Genomic DNA, 21,466 nt, shown 5'->3' with positions numbered 1-21,466 from the left:
AAATTTGTATATAAACATCTTTGGAGTACAGCACACATTCAGGAACATACACACGTAAACATAGGTATCACATAGATCACAGAATAGAAAATAGCTGCATAAAACCCTTGCCTTTCATTCCCATGCACTGCAGAATGTTGTCTTGTGAAAGTTACCCACACTGTTGGAAGAGCCTACAATTTTCATTCTTACTGATATGTAAGAGTCAATTTCATGAACATGCTACCTCTTGCCCATTTTACTGGTGAAGAATATCTGGTATATTTCTATACTATTAAATCTTAGGAATAATTGTACTGTGAAGACTCATGCATATGTCTATTGGTAACTCTAGAGATTTGTTTTATTTAGAGATGCAGTTAGGAGTATAATTGCTGACTTGTGTAGGAAAGTTATGGAATATTTATATTCTCATACTATCCGATTTGTAGAGTAACTACTCACATGCACACCCCCATCAATGTACTATGATTCTGTTGTTTCATTTCCTCACAGTGTTGACCTGAACTCTAGCCTTGCCTAATCTGGGCAAGATTAATGACTTTGCACTGTTTAGCCTTTAGTCTGTAACAGTCTTGTTTAATTTACCCTCACATTGCTTTAGCAGAGGAATTTTGCACCACTATTATGTTAGAATTATTCATAAATATTTGATATTTGATGTGCTTATAAATGCTATTATTTAAGTTATTTATTTTACTATTTTTCCACAATATTTCCAATTTGGTTATGTTATATTATTTTTGTATACATCACTGAAGTTGATTTTAAAATGTTTACAACTTCTGCATATATATCCAGGAGAGAGAGACACTGGTATATATTTTTCTTTTCTTTTGTAATTGCCTTTGTATGTCATTAATATCACAGGTATGCTATTCTCATTAAAAGATATGGAAGGATATTTATGTTTTCTTTACATTTCTAGAAGCATTTGTGTAAAGACTGGCATTGTTTCTTCTTTAAATATTAGGTAGATTTACAAGTGAAATCACCTGAACCTATAAGTTTCTGTATGGAAAAGTTTTTAAGTACTAGATTCAATTTCTTTAATTGTTTTTGTATTAATAATAATTTAAATTGTTGTTTTCTATTTTGGTAAAATATAGTTTTCAAAGAGTTTATCAATTTTATAAAAACTGTAAAATTCCTTGAGGTTTTTTTTAAGCTTTTTCCTTCTATCTAATATATGGATTAAAGTTTGTCACTGACCTCTTTAGCATGGCTTTAGCTGCCTAACACACATTACTCTTTGTTTTATTTTTAAATATTGGGGAGGGAGGGAGAATGTATTGACATACCAGGGTCTCCTGCCACTAAGAAGGGACTCCAGACACACACATTGCTTTGTGAGTCTGGCTTTGTGCACTGGGGACTTGAACCCAGCCTGGCAGGTTTTGCATTTAAGTATCCTTAACTACTGAGCCATTCTGCAGCCCAAATTTCTTATTTTAACTGTTAAACTGTTTCTCATTTCCTTTCTTTTTTTCCCCCACATCATCCAGAATTTTATTTCCTAAATTTTCAAACAATTGGATATTTTCTAGATATTTTTCTATAGTTGATTCTATTGTAATCAACATATTTTGAAGGTTTTCAGACCTTTAAAATTTGGTGAATTTGGTACAAATCCCATATGTGCTTACTAAAACATATGTTCTAATCTTTTTGTAAGAGTTTTTTAATTTATTTGAAACAGATAGAGAGAAAGAGACAGATAGAAACATAATGGGTGTTCCAGGGTCACTGCAAACAAAGTCCAAATGCATGTTTCCCCTTGTGCATCTGGCTTACGTGGGTCCTGGGGAGTCAAACCTGGGTTTTTGGCTTTGCAGGCAGGTGCCTTAACCACTAATCTGTCTCTCTAGACCACATATTTTCTAATCTTTTTGATGGTACTGTATGTATAGACTCTCATTTATGTGTGCTTCGATGTATAAAATGTAATGAAATTGTGTAAATTTGTTAATTGTGTTGTTTCAATGATTTTCTTCCTGGTTTTAGTGGTTACCTATCACAAATCTCCAATTTTACTATGTGTTGCTAAGATCTGTCTGTCCATTTGGCAGTATGTTTTTTGCAGTTACGCTGTTGGGTATGTATAGGTTTAGGATTCTTTCTGTTACATTGATGCTGTATCATAATGAAATGCCCTCTACCTTTTGTTATCTTCAGTAACACTTCTTCCTCTAAAGTCTTCTTTACCTGATATATGATTGCTAGACCCTCTTTCTTTTGATGGGATTATAGATTTTTAAAGCTGGAGGTAAATTACAAATCTATTTCATTGGGCCTCACTTTATCTATAATTTTAGATTAATAATTATGTTGTTACATTCACCAGATATTACTTTAAACCCATCATTAAAACCCTTGTGCCCTTTACAGTTCTGAATTCTGTGAAACGGTTGATTCAAACTGTTCCAGTCCAAGTGCCTCTGCTGAATTTTTTTCTGAAGCATGTACTTGCATGATCTACTTTGGGATGATGGTGGCGCATTTTGAAGCCGATTAGGGCTAGCTTATATTACTCATGGCTGCCTTTTCTGGCTTGAGTTTTTCTTCCCAAGTGTCAGTGTTTTCAAGCCAGGCTTTACTTGGGATCTTTTACATAGGCCCATAGTTGGTTAGTCAGACTCCTGTTCTATGCCTGCCTTAGTTTCCAGACATGCCCTACATACTATTTTCCATCTAACTTTCATTCTACTATTGTTTTTATGTTCCAATGTGTTCGAGCTTCTAGTGAAAACCTTATGTCACTGAGACACAAGGTGTAATTTTGAGGACTGTTATATGACATCACAATTAAGTGTGCCCCATCTTCTGTCATTGCCTCCCCTGTGTCCTCACTTTGAAACCTTTTCCAGGTTGTTATTATCCTTCTTATATGTCTAAGTATTTTTATGTCCTTATATCTCTAAGTATTACTACTGAAGGTTGTTTTTCTCTTCAGGTACCTCTAAATATTCACTTAGAAACTGCCAAGTTGCTCCTTCTTTTTGATTATTGGCATTATCTTATAGTATTATAGTATTTGGCTCACTAGTCTACTCTGTAGTTATGGAAGGTAGAAAATTATGGTTATTTCATACTTTAATTTCTTAAGGCACAAATCAAATTTTGTGTCACCTGTCCACAGTGAAGGTTTTTTTTTTTGTTGCCAATACCTGTTTGAACCACTTTAACTTTTGATCATTAAGATTCCCTGGTACTATTTTCTTCCTTTAATACATTTCTTCATTTTAATTTCCTTCTTCAGTTTATCATTGTAGACTAGTTTAACTTAGTCATAAAATTTAAAGAGTATTTAAATGAACTGCATATTATTTTTTAAAAGCTATCAGGATGCTATTAGATGAGGAGGAAGCACAATGTGTAATGTGTTTTTCGATATTTCAATGATCCTTGGGGCACAGACAATGAGACTTATTAGATGGCAAAGTGAGCTTATGTACATAGATATTTTGAAAATAGCAGTTCAGATATATGTGCTATATGAAGGTAAACTAAATGTCATGATCATGAAAAGATATAGTAAAGTCTCCCAAGGGATTAATTGTAAGATCCAAGACACATATGTGAACATCTTTTCATATTTGATCAGTTTTATTTCTGATGGTAATAAAATCAAGTAAGTGGAATACAAAATGTTGACTGCAGTGTAATGGTTGAAATTTTTACATGCATAAAAATATCATGGTAAACTTATGTGCTTACAATGGCTGTAGGTTGCTAATATTGAATGCACATTCTTAAAATGATTTATAGCATCATAGCCAAATACCAAAGGAAAAGAATCAAAGTCGGTATGCACTTGTTTATTGATTTTCATATCCTGAATGTATAAGATACTAACACTGAAGCTGCTTTTCTATTAGTTGTGTGTGTTCAGGGTTAGATATGTGACTATCATGGGCCTATCCTTTTCTCTTTGGTGTATATATATAAAATGACAGAATCTATGTTGAATAGGAAGTTAAAATTGCTTCATTTCACAAAAATTATAATACCATGTGGGTCACTTTTATGCCAAATGTGATTTAAAATTATCAAATTTCTTTTTCATACATAATTTAGCTCTATGTTTTTAAAATTAATTAAAGGGAAAAAAAGTCTCATTTTTAGGTATGCCTTAGATCCCATAGTGTTTCTGAGGAAGAAGTGCTCTGTGACTTAATAACCTTCTTTTGCTGACTCTTGTTGGCTATTTTTGTTGAGTTGATACTGTATATACATGTATTTTTACCAGGACTTGTTTGCTTTTCTCCTTCTGTTTCTATAGAAATTATGCTGGGCTTTAACTTACACTGCAGTTGCTAGGAATAATAGTTTACCTCAACTTTAGGTGATAATGTGTGCATTTATAAGCCTAATAAGAAAAAAAAAAGACAACTTAATAGATGTCTGCTTTTTAGCATAAATATTTAAAGAAAATTCTTTAGAATATATCAATTTTTATGAGTATGTTTGAAATAAACAAGCTTTATCTACAGAATTTTAATGTAATAAAAATCATCTCGGTTCAGGTTTGTAGAAATTAATCTGTACTCCTTTCACAAGCACCTCTTTTTCAATGATAAAAATATTCTAGATTTCAGCTGGATGTCATAGGCAGAAGTGGAAAAGCATGCTTCTTGTGGCATGTGCATATCAAAACAAATGGATGCTTCAACATTTCTGGGAACTTGGTGTCTCCATATCCTCATGTTTTGCGATCCTCAGAATCCCCCCTGTTTGGAATCTTGCTTACTACCTTTAGCTCATCTTGTTTAGCAAAAGTACCTTGAGTTGGCTAATATCTTCATTTTCAGTGTCTGGGTTATGAGTGTTCTGTACTTTTATTATTTCATTGCATGCTTGTTGCTCATATCCTTGGGATTCTCTGGACAATAGAGATAAACATTTAAAGTTTCCTAATATACCATCAATGCTTCCATTTATCATTCTAGTATTAGAAAAAAAGATGTTCCTTTTCTTCTTGGAATTGTTCTTTAGATGTTCTATAAAAATTTAGTTTAAATGCCCAAAGCCAAGCATTGTATCAAGTTGGATTACTAAAAAGTTGTGTATTGGGGGCTCACTTCAGTAGCCCTCCACATAGATGCCTTGCAGAATTATTGCTTAATACTTAGTAGCATTCACTCTACAGGGATCAGGATTTGTTTTTGTAAAGCTGTAATTTCATTCTGTGTGTTCGTCGTGTGTGTGTATGTGTGTGTGTGTGTGTGTGTGTGTGTGTGTGTGTGTGTGTGTGTTATGTATGGTGTAATGTGTATGGGGTAGTATATATGGTCTCTGTGTGTGGGGTATACATGTGTATGTGCTAAATAAAATGTCATGTTTGGCACCAGAGGAGAATTTGGGGTGACCTCAGAACCTACAGTTCACAAGACCCTGCAATTTACTCATCTCCACTTCCCTTAGAACAAGGGTTACAGACATGTTTAGCCACAGGCAGATATTTACTGGGTTATGAATATTTGAACTCCTGTAGTCCTAGGTGCTTCCTAGCTCTCATACTGAACCACTGAGCCAGCCCTCCAGCCCTATTAGTTCTTCATAAGGATTCATTTGGTAGGAATAAAGCATTATGCTAGAAGGATTTTCATGTGTTTAACAAACAGGTATATGTTCCTTTATTGGTTATCAAATGCCTTATAGCTCAGTAGCTTCCAACTTTGAGCAGCTAAGACTTGCAGAATCATGTTGACTGTAGCTTTTACACTGCATAAAATCTTCACTGATGTTTTCTTCACTTTACTCATTTGTTCCCGCTCTTGTCCTATTGTTGTAATTCTTCATTTTCAAACTTTTCATTGAAATAGTATACAAATAGTTCAATGAGCTATATCATCTCAATATGCTTAAGATCAGACTATGCAGTGCTTAAAATAAACAGGGAAGTAAAAGAGACCCCCAATAGTTAGAAATTAAATCATGAAGACAATTCAGAGAACTTCTTGTTCAGCTCTGAACCCAGTGCCCTAGTGGCTTCTGTGCCGCCACAGGTGGGAACCAGATCTAGAGATCTTCTTTCCTCCCATCATTGCTCACTCTGTAATTGAATCTGTGCACTGACCATGGAGAGGTAAAAAGGCGAAGGGCTTGTTGGTTCCTGGCTCCATTAAGATATTCTAAAGTGATAGCTATTAGCCACAGATTGCTGCTTTTGGGGGATTTCTCCTGCAATCTGAACTATCCACAATTCAGAAAGTGCTCTCAAGATCATTTTTTCTCTAGAATATTCTTGGCATCACGTAAGTTGAAATATGTTTTTCTTTTCAAATTGGTAAGGTACAGAATTTTTGTATTGTAATTTATCTTCCAAAAAAGGTTATGAAATGGGTATCCTTTGAGTTAAACAGAGTAAAAGTACCAAATATTTATCAAAAAAACAAAAAATTTGCTTTAGTTATTTGAATGTTTTATTGCTAAAGCATATTTTTATAAGTCTAGTTTTCTTACATTAATCTAACTTTTTGAAAAAAGATTGAATCATTGAACTTACTTGTATTGCCACAGGATCCAGGATACTGGGTGAAGATTCATCACTTAGAATACACAGATGGAGGAATCCTGGATCCAGATGATGTCCTGGCAGATGTTGTTGAAGACAAAGATAAGGTAGACAATGATAACAGTTCCACTTTGTTTTCCTCTGCTGAGCTACATATTTTCAAGAGATTGAAATCCTTAACAAACCCATGTGTCAATTATTATTAAAAGATACCATCTGTTCATGTTTCACCTGGACAGCCAATAAATCAAAGTTCTTCATCAGTTGTTTGGATAAAGTCTGTCAGTGTTGTGGAACTTGTGTGCAGTGGCCTAATTAGCAGATAGGTTATTCCCAAGGGCTCTCACCACATCTCAGTAAATTAGTGTCAGCCACTGCGGGTGTTTGAGTTCTGATTGTTGCTGTTACCTCTGGAGTTTATTCCTGGCACTTACTATATATTCAATGTAATGTCTGAGGTTTGAACAATTTAGTGTTTCATGGTAGAGAATACAATGGCGAAGAAGGTCTTGTGAACAATGGTTAAGATTTTTCTCATAGCAGATGACACAATATACTGGGTGATATTCTTGGTTTTTATTTTTCATATATTGAAAACTTTCACAATTGTAAACAATATCCATGGTTATCCCTCCCCCCCCACACACTTTCCCCTTTGAAACTCTCCATCATATCCCCTCCCCATCTCAACCAGTTGCTTTTATTTTGATGTCATGATCTTTTCTTCCTGTTATGATGGTCTTGTGTAGTATCAGGCACTGCGAGGTCATGGATATCCAGGCCATTTTGTGTCTGGGGGAATCACATTGTAAGAAGCCCCACCCTTCCTTTGGCTCTTACATTCTTTCCACCACCTCTTCTGCATTAGACTCTGAGCCTTGGAAGTTGTGATAGAGATACTTCAGTGCTGAGCACTCCTCTGTCACTTCTTCTCAGCACCATGGTGTCTTCTGACATCCCAAGGTCACTGCTATCTCAAAAGTAAAGGTTCTGTAACCCAAAGTGAGAGTAGAATTACTATATGGGTATGAACATTATGAGAAGTGCTTTCTGGGCAGTTTGGTGAGCATAGTATATACATTTAGCCAAACAGCAGCAGACGTTATCCCCTAGGGCTCATGACTACCCCTGTTGTCGGATTTAAGTATCAGGGATGTATTCCCTCCCATGGAGTGGGCCTCCAGTCAAATCAGAGAACAGTTGGTTTCCCGCATAACAGATGTGCCACTATTGTACCCGTTGTCTCATTTGGCCTGGTTGGCCAAATATGAGGCTTGCATACTGTTGAGTATCTTCACTGGTGATTTCTCTTTCTCAGAAGGGGGAGACTTAATAGGATGGTATTGTATATATGCCCACATGCTATAATTCAAATGTGTATGTCCCCCATGATCTCAGGTACTTATTTATTTTTTTAGTTTTGCAAGAAAAGGTCTCACTGTAGCCCAGGCTGACATGGAATTCACTATGCAGTCTCATGCTGCCATCTAACTCACAGTGATCCTCCTGCCTCAGCCTCTTGAGTGCAAGTGCCAGGATTAAATGCATGTCAGGTATAATTTTATTAAAGTTAAACTTTTTGCTTAAGTCTCCAGCAGCCTGTTAGACAGGTTGTGTCACTGGGGGGGGGGGGGAGCAAATTAAAATTTCAGCCCCAAAGGTGTGGAGAGAAGTCTGATCTCTGAGGATGCATGCTTGCTGCAGCTCTTTGGTGTTTGCTGACTTTTTGGTGTTTTCCTTTTGGATTTATGAAAGAGAGGCAGCTTCTGCCATTGAATGAACTGCCACTGGATCTGTAAGCTTGAAATAAATCCTTTCCTCCCACAAACCGTGCTTGGTTGGATGATCATTCTAGCATTGTAGAGCTATGTACTGCACCACACATGCCTATATCCCATTCCTGTGGGGAGTGGATGACAGAGAATCCCTGGGCCTCATGACAATGGCAGCTGCAGGTCCAGAGAAGAGACTCCATCTCAGAGAAACACATGGAAGAGCAATGGAACAGGACACCTAGTGGTCTCCTGTGGTCTCTGTGCATGAATAGTGGATGCACACATCTACACACACATCAGCCACCCTCACACAGACAGAAAATACATTAAATTGAATATTTCAGAAAGGTTGAACACATTATACCACCTACTTTGGAATACTTCCACTGAACATATATTGGTTTAGTAGAATTTTTCTTTTGATACTAATTTGAGAAAGTTGTAAAAATAAACTATTCAGTGGTAATACCTTGGATTTTGGTGTTTTTCAGTATAACTATCTGTGTTGGGCTCCTTTTTATCAATGGCTAATGTGTCCTCCAAAGTGGAGCTGTTTCCAGTTTTCTCTAGTGTCTATCCGTACCACACTGCCTATAGTAGGCTAATTTATGGTTAATTTATATTGCTTTTATTTTTCTATAGTCTTCAGGTGTGTGTGTGTGTGTGTGTGTGTGTGTGTGTGTGTGTGTTAAATTGTCCTGAGATATAAATTTGTGGTTTTTGAACTCAGGTAGAATTTTGTATTCTTTTTCTAATTGTTAAAATTTATATTAATCTTTGCAAACACAATATACATTTACGTTTTATATTTGCTAATTGGAACTCAAACTTGCCTTACTTTTCATGGTATACAGCTATTTCATTAGGGGATTCTCTCTAGACTATCAGCTCCTAGAATACAGGAGCCAGAAGGCTTCTTTCTTCTGTTTCCCTTGTGTTAATAGCAAGTGAGTACAAGTTTTTACAAACAAAATTCCTAACAGTCGCAGTATTAATGAGTGAGAAAGTAAGTTTTGCTTTTGCAGGTGACTCCCAATAGTTAATGTAATTCATTTTTCTTCTAGAAATAGGGTCTTAATTGCCTGGCCTGGTATCCTGGTATTTGCTACATAGCTCAGGCTGGTAATGAACTCATAGCATTTCTCCTGTCCTAGCCTTTTTTGAATGGTAAAAGAACAACATATATATATGTATGTTTGTGTGTGTTGTGTGTGTGTGTGTGTGTGTATTTATAATTATGAGAGTGGGCATTCACTAGCTTTTTCTATTTTATTTTCTACTTCTTTCTTAGAAACAACTTCTTCCTTTGAAATATTGTAGGTATTTGTTTATTCATAAAGAAGGTGGTTCCCAACTTATATTTCACTGATATCTATGTACAAAAAAGAAAAGCTGAAACATACCAAATTTAAGAAAGGCCAGAAGACAGTGTCTCACCATAGCCTTATGCAAGACCTCATTACAGGAAGTCTATTCCATGGACAGCATCCAGGAAAATGATTTGTCCAACAGAACTCTTTTCAACTACCTTTTGAAAACTATCTCAGCAAATGCTTTTTTAAAACCATAACACATTTACTAGACACAGAAACTGCTTTATTCTGTGTAGTCTCTCTTTTAATGGGACTAACCACCATTATCCAATGAGGTGAAGAGTGAGATAATCAGTCAAAGTGTAGCAGCAGGTTTATGAGCTGTGCGTACAGCTTGAGTCATTCTCTTAATGCACTTTAATGCTTCTCCCTGAAGCCTGACTGGTATTGGTCTGCAGAGCTGAAGAGAATTTGTACTTTTGAGGTTGCCAGAAAAAAAAAAAAAATCTTTCTCATTTCTTCCTTTAAAAAAGGGGGAAAAGAAAGCATGATTATTATGTTTATTTGTTCTGACACTCCCTTTGCAATCTTAACTCTTCCTTACTATTCCTATGTCTGCTGTGGAAAGACTACTCTGACCGATTTATTTATTTATTTATTTCACTTTAGTTAGCTTAGAGTAAATGGTAATTGGCTTGCTAATATTCTGTCACTATAGGGTATGGTCAGAATTGGGCACAAAGAGACTTGGATGTATGAATGTAATCACTGCAGTAAAGCCCGAGCACTTCCACTCCCAGAAAAGAGTAGCTGTAGGTAAGAAGTGGCAAGGACCTGTTGATAGCATGGCGTCAATAAGGGTAGGAACTTCCAATCTGAAATCAATGTTCCCTAGGGCCATTTAGTGTGTGGAAAACCTACCTAGTACACTTTAGAAATGGATATATATAATGAGAGAATGGTCTGATTGAGTTGAGTTAGTTTTGTAAGCAGATGATTTTTTTTTTTTTGAGATAGGGTCTCACTCGGGTCCAGGCTGACCTGGAATTCACTCTGTAGTCTCAGGGTGGCCTTGAACTCACGGCGATCCTCCTACCTCTGCCTCCCGAGTGCTGGAATTAAAGGCGTGTGCCACCACGCCCGGCTCTGTAAGCAGATGATTTTTAAAGCACATGGCGTTGCTACTAAATTTAAACTTTTAAAGTAATTATTACCATTGTTAATTGTTATTATTTTCTGTCTCATTTGGAGAAGACAACTTCAATAGGATATCAAAATGTGGCAACCTGTAATTTTTGTTATTGAAATTGGATTGCTATGGTGGTTTTATAAGTAAACAAAAGTAAAACTACATTGTATGATACATTAACATAGCACCATACCTTTATCATTACCTAACTTTTGCCAACCAGAGGGGCTGGTCTTAGAGGAGTGCCAGTGACTCATGGAGTCTTCGCAGTCATGGAAGGAGCTCTGAATCACGTGGGAAATCTGGTGCTCACGTGTATCACTGTCATCTCAGCTTCACCTTGTTAGTCATGTGTGCCTGGGCAAGTATTGCATCTGTGTTAGCCTCAGGTCCTACCATTGCTCAGTGGAGATACTGCTAGTGTTTTATAGGATTAGTGTAGAAGAATATATAAGCAAATTACATACAGTTTTAAAGGTAGTATTATGTAAAGAAAATATTACCTTAATAAAATTATTGTGGCAATGTTGTTATTGTATTTTTTACTCACAAGTTTTTATTTAAACCGTCTTTAAATTTAAGCCTTAAAACATCAAAGAAACTGTTTCAATATATTCTTTAACAGGTTTTAACAAAGATTATTGCAGTTATTATTTAGTATTGCTTTTCAAAAGTTATTAAAGTTATTAAATTGTTCAAAATAATTTTACAAGAAGGGACTTACTAACACGATTGAAGCATTTGGATTAGTATATTATCATGATGTGATAAATGACTTTTTAATAGGAATACTTTTATGAGAACATATCTTTTGGTAAACATATATGACATTCAGGTAGATAATATGGTTTTAAAATTGACTGCTTTGTGCAATTATTGAACTAGTGACCTAAGCCAAACACTCCATCTACAGCCTTGGTTCTCTAAGCACATTCGAGTGCCCTCTAGTGGACATCACAGTTATCTGGCAACCAGCTCAGAGGAGGCACTTTATGAATGTGGGATGCTTTGAAAATATTTTTTGTTATATTTTTAATCTAATGCCCAAAATAAGACACGGACATTAAAGGTAGATGTTAAACATATGTACTTATGTTTTTTTTTTAAATTTTCTGAGAGAATCAAGAGAAAATTCTTTGCATTTATAACTTGTTTGTGATTTTGGAATTCATATCTTCCTATTCAGTTATTGAAAATTAGTGACTGGTTGTGATGAAGCATGTGACTTTTCCAGTGTGTTCCTGAGCAATTTATCATGTATGCTATATTTTGCTTGAGAGGAGGAAATGCTAAAATAGACTAATTTTAAAAACGTTTTGAATTAATTTAAGTGCTTATTTTGTCAGTAAGATTTTCATCTCAATATAAAGCATTTTTTAAACCTGTGCATGTATATATTTTTAAAATATCATGATGTGATGTGTAGGCTCCTCTTGTCCTGTCCTTGATCCTTGCTCTGTCCTCACCCTGTCTGCAATCTAGATTATACTGCATTATAAGAAGCTTAACTCCGTGAGGATTTGAGTGTTGTCCGTCATTATACTTCCAGTGCTGCAACCATAGCTAGCTCCTTCTAGCTATTATTAAAAATATCTTTTTAATTTATTTGGGAGAGAGAGAGGAGAGAGGGTAGGGAGAGGCAGCTAGAGAGAGAGAGAATGGGCATGCCAGGGTCCTTTATAGCTATTTTAATAATCATTGAGTACATGTTTTGTGGACTTAAGTAAACCAACTACACTGAGCTTCAATTTTCTCACTGGTAAAGTAAGAGTCATAAATAATTATTTTTCTCATGATGTTTCTAGGAAGGTTAAGAAGCTGTGTGAGAGAATACAGTTGAAAATAGTACATATATATGAAACATATTTGTACCTGCTGCTCAATTATTATGATCTTTTAAGATCAGGCCAAATTGTATTTTTGCCTAGTGAATGTTTATAGATTTCCCCAATCCTAAGTGATACTCTATGCCTGTAATTTTATATAAATAACATTTTAAATATTGAACATTAATATTTATAACTAGGACCATGAAACTTTTTAGATATTATTATGTAGCTTAACTTTTGTGGTGGTTTGAATAGATGGCCCCCAATATATTCAGTTTTTTATTTGTTTGTAGTTTGCATTTGTAGCCACCTGGCTGGTGGCTGTGTCACTGGGTGGATCTTAAGGTGTGGTGGTGGGTTTCAGATTTCAATCTAAAGATATGCAAAGTGTGCCTAGCTGGAGTTCCTGAAGTGTGATGTGTGGCTTTTTGGCTTGTGCTTCTCTCTCTGTGTTTGGTCCTGAGAAGGCAGGCCAGTTTCTTCTGCCATTATGGAACTTCCCCTGGATTTGGAAGCTTCAATAAATATTCTTTCCTCCATAACTCTGTCTGGTCTGAAAGTTCATCTCAGTGAACCTGGAGCTGTCTACTACAACTTTATAAGCTTTTTCCCCATTAAATGTTTGTTATGCTTGCTTAAGACTAGAATAAATTTAATTTTTCTTTTTTAGCACCTGGACTTCTTAGTGTTTAATGAACATCTTTGATTTTAGTCCTTGATAGAATTGGAACTAGAATTGAGGGCTTCTAATTGTCCATGCCCTCACCCCTCAGAAATTATGTTGTTTCTTAAATATTTCATTAGGAGGCAGCTTGTGGGCATGAACTAACCCCTGAGGAGCTCTTTGGAATTAATGTCTTTGCAACCTTACTATGGCAAAGATAAATGGTGCTGGGAGACAGTAACTTAAACTGAAATAATCCTGATGATGGCCATGTCAGATGTGACGCCCTGGTGCCTTCTGCAGTTCAGTAGCTTGGCAGCTATCATATGCCTGTGTGCATACATGTGATTGTGAGACAGAGGGAACGTTCATGTACAGAGGCATGCCAGGGCAAACCTCTCCTGTGCCTGCTGGCTTGTTTGTCTGTAATACAAAAGTTTCACCAAAGGCTAGAAAGAGAAGAAATTACCAAGCATGTTGGTGCTATTAGGTCGCTAAACTCAACAAAGTCCAAATAGTAGAAAAAGCTCAATATGAGCGTGAAATTTCAAGTTTGAAGTAGACAAGAACAATGGGATTTGAGATCCAGTAATGTTTGACTTACAGCTAAGAATGTAAGGCAGAAGAATCCATGAGCACTTTTTGCCTGTATTGTATGGCTTTAGCCATATGCTGTAATGCTGTATATATTTCTGAAAATCTTCTTTTGCACACTCATTTTTTTTGAAGCTCTTTATATAGGTATATGTATGCCCGAGTTCATAGGATGACTGTTCCTTTTGAAAACACTTTTTTAAAATTATGTAACCTACAAATTACAATATTGTTGTGATATGTGAAATTATACCAAATAGTATACATGATTCACAAAACATCCTCTCTTCCAAAATGGTCTGGGGTAATTGGTCACACATCACCACTAGCTAAATGTGTATTGAGCTAATTAATTTGCATCCCACTAACACCCATCAGAAATCAGCCTCACCAAAGCAAGATGTAGAGTCTTACCAGGGAGAGGACTAGGAATTGGCAATTTTGTTGTTGTTTTTACTTTAGCTATCTTATTTATAAAATCAGCTGCACCTGTCCTAGCCACATTGCATGAGAATGAGGCTAAAGTGAAATATAAATTATATATATTTATGTATACACACACACACACACACAAACTGTAGTGAATCAAAGAGATCACTTTGTGTGTGTGTTGTTGTGCATCTGCATGCAAGTACACATGTATGTGCACATGAAGGCCAGAGGACAATCTTTGATGTTGTTCATCAGACATTGTTTACTATCCTTTGAGACAGGGTTTCTCACTGGCTGGGAATTTGACAAGTAGGGTAGACAAGCTGTACAGTGAACCCCTGGGATCCACCTCTCTCCACCTGCCCTGTGCCTAGATTATTGGTGCACTCCACCACACCCATCTTTTTATTCTCTTGTTTTAAATATGTGGATTCTGTGGATCTGAACTCAGGTCTCCGCAGTTGTAAGGCAAGCACTTAACAACCAGGCTGTCTTGCCAGGTCCCTCAAGTAGTCACTTTGGTTCTCACCTCTTGTTGGCAGTCATCCTGAGGCATTCACTGCATCTCTTCACTCTAGTCTGGAAGTGTCTAGCCCTGGTTGTGTAAAGACAGTGAGCCACTCTGAGAGAAATGGATGAGAGGTTAGAACGAAGGTAATAGTGACTTCACAAGGCCTCACTCCCTTCACTCAAGAGGATATTTAGGAAGAGATAACAAGGGAATATAGAAGAAAGGTAGATACCTGAAAGGAAAAGAACTGAATGTACCTCATTAATGGAATGTGGATTGGCAGAAGCACTGTCCAAGCTTCCACATGCTAAGAAGACAAGGCATAAACTGCAGTGTGGGGATGGTTGCCGAGGGCCTCTCAAGAATCTGGAACCTTGATAAACTTTTTGTGCATGTGCATGCACATGCAGGTGTGTGTATGTGCAGGTTCACTGGGTACTTAATGAGAGGTGGCAGTGCTTTCAAGAGTCAGGGAGGATGAAGGATAGCACCTCTATTTTAGGAAAGGAGATCACAAGAAAGGTGGTGGGGGTTATGAAAAGCAAAGTCGCTGGATATCTGTTTGTCCCATGATTTAATGGGAGGTAGAAGAAAACACTCAGATAGGCCAACAAGGATACTGTAGTTGAGTAGAGACAAATGACTCATGATGCTAAAAGAAACTGTTTAGTGTAGTTTCTTAGTAGTTTCACAAACAGATATAATAATTTCCTGGGCATAGCCATGCACCCAAGTTGATATTTTACCATGTTGGTTCTTCTATTTTTACGAGCTTAAATTATATATTCTTAATTAGCTGGACTGTGAGTCAAACAGACATTATGGGCTGCTTTGGGATTGGAACTGGTGTTTATGAAGTACTTGTTCCAAATTTCATGTAAATGCTTTGACTTACAAATACACTTTTATCAAATAAGAATATTCAGTTTCCTTAGGCTTGGACTTTTAAGTTGTACCTTTTTAAAAGTCTTTAAGTGGGGCTAGAGGGATGACTTCGTGCTTAAGATGTTTGCCTGCAAAGCCAAAGGACCCCAGGTTTGATTCCCTAGGACCTACATTAGCCAGATGCACAAGGGGCACATGCATCTGGAGTTCATTTGAGGTGGCTGGAGGCCCTAGCACACTTATTCTCTCTCTCCCTATTTCATTATCGAATAAAAAATAAATAAAAATAAAATGTTAAAAAGCTATTAAAAGTCTTGAAGTGTGTGATATTGTAGTTAATAATAAAGTATGACTCTCCATCTTATGAATATAGAGTCTTCACTTATGGAATTATGACATGATTACTGAACCTAATACTGGCTGTTTCAAATTCAAATTCTCTTTTGCACTTTCCTTCTTTTTTATGTTATGAATCAGTTTTGAAAAATCAAGTGACATCTCCTTAGCATTAAAGAAGAACACCTCCTTTTGTGGACTTTTATAAGAGGGATAAAATAGTACAGAAACTAATTCAGTTGCAACCTCTAATAACTTATATAGTACAGTACAATTTAAACACCAATATTTATGCAATGTTAGCTATAGACAGAATGGAAGAACTGCAATATGCCATAAATTGAAATGATATACTGACTATCTGAAAGAAGTATATACATACAAACTTAAAAAAATCTCAGCATTATGACTTGATAATAGACTTAGAACAATTTTAATTTTTCAAGACTGTTAGTATATCCATTGCACATCAATTTAAAACAAACTACAATGAAGGTGAAATGAGATTTTATGAATAGATCACCTTTCAAATATAAATTTTACTAAGCTTTTAGTTAACTTATGTAGAAAGGAAAGTATGTCATGCTGTTGAGACTAAAAAAAAAACCTGGGAATATACTTTAGAATAAAGGTTTAGAGGGAACCTACTAAATGTCCTCAAACATTTGGGTAATAACAGAAAAGAAGGGATAAATTTACAAGTTGGCTTAGTGATGGTTCAAGGAAGTGTATTTCTGCTTAATATAATACCTAGCTGTACAATGAAACCCATGTTCCTTTGTAAGCCATGGACTCTTAACTTGTGAGAATATATCAAGCAAGAATTTAGACACATGTGCCAGGAATTCCTCATTGAGTTTCATCACAATTGTCAGAGAGCTGGAGCAGCCTGCCTAGGAGGCACACATTTCAATTTGGAAATGCAGAGTTGGCTGACATGCCCCAGTGTCTTTTGCTTAACTCAGCATCTGCTCTCTCCTTCTGCTTCCTAGAACTCCAACTCAGTTTAGAGACATCACCTGCCAACATGTACATCCCATATAACCTTGGTCCATAGGACTACCCACCAGGCAGGGTGAGCTCTGAAAGGCCCTCCACTGTGGCCATCCCTGTGTTGGTGGTCACTTTGGGAATGGTCACGTGACTCAGCTTGAGTGAATGCTTTAGGATGCGTCAGGATAGATTCGCTAAGGGTGGCTGGGAAAGAGCTTGCCTTTCTGTTGTTGGTGGCCTTTCCTCTGATTTTTCACCACTGTCAGGTAGGCTCCATTGTGAGGTGGAAGCCATCACAGGAAGCACAGCTCCAGACAATGTTGTGGTGTGTGAGAGTTTGGTCAATTCAAATTCATCCTCATCCAGAACCTCCAGTTGCATCAGTAATATAAGCCATCTACTTGCTAAGATTAAAACCCGATTTAGTTGATTTTTTTTTTCTCCTGTGACCACAGATTGTTTTCCAGTTGTGTCGGGGTGGGGTGGAGTGGGGTGGTAATAGTCATTACTCTCCTATTACTAGGATACACTTGTCCTTCCATTTTCATTTCTATATACAGTCAGCTTGGAAAGTCCTCTGACTTTTCATGGTTCATGATTCTGCATGTTTCCTAGCTTCTTCCTTTAAAATGTTTTCAATTCTCATTAAAAAAAAAAAAAATCAAGCTCCTCCCTGGACGTGGTAGCACATGGCTTTAATCCCAGCACTCAGGAGGCAGAGGTAGGAGGATCTCTGTGAGTTCAAGGCCACCCTGAGACTACATAGTTAATTTCAGGTCAGCCTGGACCAAAGTGAAACCCTACCTCAAAAAACCAAAAAATAAAAATAAAAATAAAAAAATAGGCTCCTCAAAATGTTTGAAGATGAAATGGAAGTTCCAGGAATTTTTGTTTTCTTATAGTACTGAATAGGCAAAATTTATATTTTTCTATTTGTTAAGAATTGTATAGTTTTATTTTTAAGATCTTTGTTATCCATAATGGTTGAAAGTTTTTCTGGAATAATCTTTCATATCATTCCTCAGTGGTATGAAGGTAGTACCAGGACCTACTCCAGTTTCTTAGAATTGCAGATGTCCTAAAATATTTAGAGGTTCTTTTCCATGTCATCTTGAAAAAGATGGAGCCTTGATTTGATGGGTGGTTCTTCCCCTTCTACTCTTTACCAAAGTAATCATTATTATAAGTTAGGCAAAGATTGCCAAGTGATCCCTGGTGTAGCATGGGCAGCTGAGAAACTTCCAGGGAGCTGTGGGCCATAGCTGGGGAGGACTAGGATTTCTTTCCTGAGGAAGCAGGAAAACTCATTCTTTGGACCCTGGGAAAGTTTTCTGTGAAATATTCAATGTGTTTTATGTCCAATTAATGAATAGACAGAGGTCCTATGCATCGTAACATTGAAATCATAATTATCTTTTTCTGAAGTGAGTACATGATAATTAAAGCTCTTCAAACTAGCTGTAGAACCTGCCATTCTTCCCTAATGATACAGAATATTTTGCTGTATTTAGAAGGCATGAGATAGTCAATGAGACTGTAAGAATTCATAAAAGCACTGGAAGTGTTGAGGTGGCAGATGGATGTGTCTGGTGAGAAGAATAAGTATCTGCAGATTCAGTGTTCTGATGGCTGAAAGCAAAGTACTGTGATGAACATCAAATACAAACGACTACAAAGACTAATATGCCCAAGAAAGTGATTGAAACGTGACAAACCGCCATTGATATTTCCTTCGGGAGACCTGAGGTCAAAGGCATAAACACTCAAACTATTTACATGCACCTTTTTCAAATAGGAGCTTCTATTTAACAAAGATAAGTATTTAACTATAAATGATTGAACATAATGGGAGTAATCACTTCAATCTGAGGTGAATCTTGTACTCCTATATAACCCACCAAAATATAGAATGCCTCTTCTAGTTGGCTAAGTTAAATTTTGTTTTTGTTTTTTTTACTGGTCTTTCAAGGCAAGGTCTCTAGCCTAGGTTTACCTGGAATTCACTATGTAATCTCAGGCTGTTCTCAAACTCACAGTGATCCTCCTACCTCTGCCTCCTGAATGGTAGGATTAAAGGCATGAATCACCATCCCTGGCTAAGTTACTTTTAATCTTTAAGTTTTGAAATATCTATCTATCTATCTATCTATCTATCTATCTATCTATCTATCTATCTATCTATCTATCTATCTATCTATCTATCTGGTATGTTATTTATCAAAATGGCTTGTCCCAAGAAAATCTAGATGGGATTGTTATTATTTAATATTTGAAATAAGTATTCAAATAACAGTAAGGGATATCACAAGAAAACAACTGTTTAAACAAATGTTCAACATGGCTCTAGTAAGCCATTCATGCTTGCTTGACCCTTGTCCTTGCATAGTTACATTCTAACCAGTCTTCTTTGCAAGACTCCATCTTAACCTCCGTTGGCTTCCCTATTAGTGTATACAAGATACTTCCTATCTATATTACATATTTCAGCCTTGCCAACCTTGTGACTTTGTTCTCTATTACATTTTTAAAATGTTTTATTTATTTATTAGAGAGAGAGAATGAATGGGCATGCCAGGACCTCTAGCCATTGCAAAAGAACTCCAGATTCATGTGCCACCATGTGCATCTGGCTTATATGGATTCTGGGGAGCAGAACCTGTATCCTTAAGTTTCATAGGTGAATACCTTGACCACTAAACCATCTCTCTAGCTTTCTCTACTAGATTTTAAACTTGTGCAATAAAAGGTCTTTATCAACTAAAGAAACCCTGAAGTTCTTAAATCTTTACCACTTGTTGGAAGTAAAACAGTTGAGAAATAATATTAGACTTATTGAAATGAATACTTAGATAGACCTGCTCCCTAATAATTTAATTCAACATCTTGGTTTGAATTTTTAAAAATATTTTACTAAAACAAATATTTTCCTCTTAAGTGGCAAAGTGTTTCTTGTATTCAACCATAGTACTTGATGGTCTAAGGTTACCAAAAGGAAATATGGGTATTTTGTGATTTAAAGTCTTTAAAGATTTTAATTATTAACCCAAATGGAAAATGTCATTTTTGGATTATGAAAATAATTATCATTGGAATAGTTTGAGTACTATTTTGACAGTATATTTCTTTATATGAAATAAATAACATACGGATTTAAAAAAAAATGGTAGTGTCTCCATATAAGGAGAGGAATGTAGCTCCGGATTGAATTTTTGACACACAATCTTTTATTATGACATCCATTTGATTAATACCCCGGCCAAATCATTGTTTTAAAATGTCTCCTTTCACTGTCCATTAGCTGTGGAGCTGTAAGCACACATAAACCTGGCATCTGCTCTGTGCTCCTCATCATTTACATTGGGGCAATGCCAATGTCTTGGTTATAGTGTTTAAAGTATAGTCTAAATGATTTAGGAATTCATCTAAGGCAGAGCAGTTTCTAAACAGACTTTCTTATTGTAGTTGAGTTATACACAAAGAGTGTTAAAGTAAATAATTTCTTAAACATGAAAAATGGTTGTACAGGATTTTTGGACAAGAGATACAATTGTAAGGTTTTTCTTTAAAACTGCTTAAAACTATCCTACAGAATTTTGAATGTGGTAAAATACAAAGAAGCATACCAAAATCACCTGCAATTACATTAGACAGAAGTCAAGATTCTTAAAAGCTGAACACCATGTATATCTTTTATATACAGACTAGAGGAATTGAATATGTGCATAGATGAATACACTTTCTTTGGGCTTTACACTATTTTTCCGCGTGTTTATTGTTTGAATGGTGACTCCTAATGTCTGCATTGGATTTCATCACTGCTTAGATATTGTTTTCTACTTGAAACTGTTGCTGTAATTTGGCCCATAATTACTCTAGTTACCATAGTTAAAATTTAAAAAGAAAAAAAAATGAGACATTGTCAGTATATTTTAGGAACATTACTTTCATCACTATAAATTTAGCATAAGTTCCTGTCTAGGCAAGGAAGCAAAAGATTATAGCAATAGTGTGGACTAGTGTTGCTTCCAGAGCTAGCTGTCCAAGGGTCATAGTAGCAGTGTGTGCTAGATTTCTGTGTGCAGAGGTGGCTGTCTGATACTTCTGATTACTGTAATGGTATCTGGAGGAAAAACATGCATTTGTTCTTCAATAGATCATTGGTTAATTATCAGCTGTAGTATGCTTTAAAACCACTGTTTTACCAGGAAATGTACATGTAAAGAGTTAAAAAATAAATCTGACGTTTAAAATCTTTTTTTTTAATTAAATATTATTTTGTTGCTGATTCAGCTTTTCTCCTGCACTTGATTAATGCCATAGAATACATGGTTTGTTTGTTTTTTCCCTTATAAAAGAAAGGTATTCTTGAGAAGAAGTATTTTTAAGCAAAAATTTGTTTTATAAGCTAAAAGATTTTATTTGGAATTC

At 36.0% G+C, this 21,466-nt stretch overlaps 1 protein-coding gene across 1 annotated transcript in view; it reads left to right on the top strand.

Moving 5' to 3' along the window:
* The window catches only part of Pard3b (par-3 family cell polarity regulator beta), a 1,086,921-nt gene that overhangs the window by 139,651 nt on the left and 925,804 nt on the right, over positions 1-21,466 (top strand). Inside the window, exon 2 of the mRNA XM_045147062.1 lies at positions 6,523-6,624. Within this exon, the coding sequence (XP_045002997.1) occupies positions 6,523-6,624 (102 nt within the window). The remainder of the gene's footprint in view (positions 1-6,522; positions 6,625-21,466) is intronic.

The sequence above is a fragment of the Jaculus jaculus genome, chromosome 4 (assembly GCF_020740685.1).
Source record: "Jaculus jaculus isolate mJacJac1 chromosome 4, mJacJac1.mat.Y.cur, whole genome shotgun sequence".
Classification (NCBI taxonomy): domain Eukaryota; kingdom Metazoa; phylum Chordata; class Mammalia; order Rodentia; family Dipodidae; genus Jaculus; species Jaculus jaculus.
This window is presented reverse-complemented; position numbering and strand designations above follow the sequence as displayed.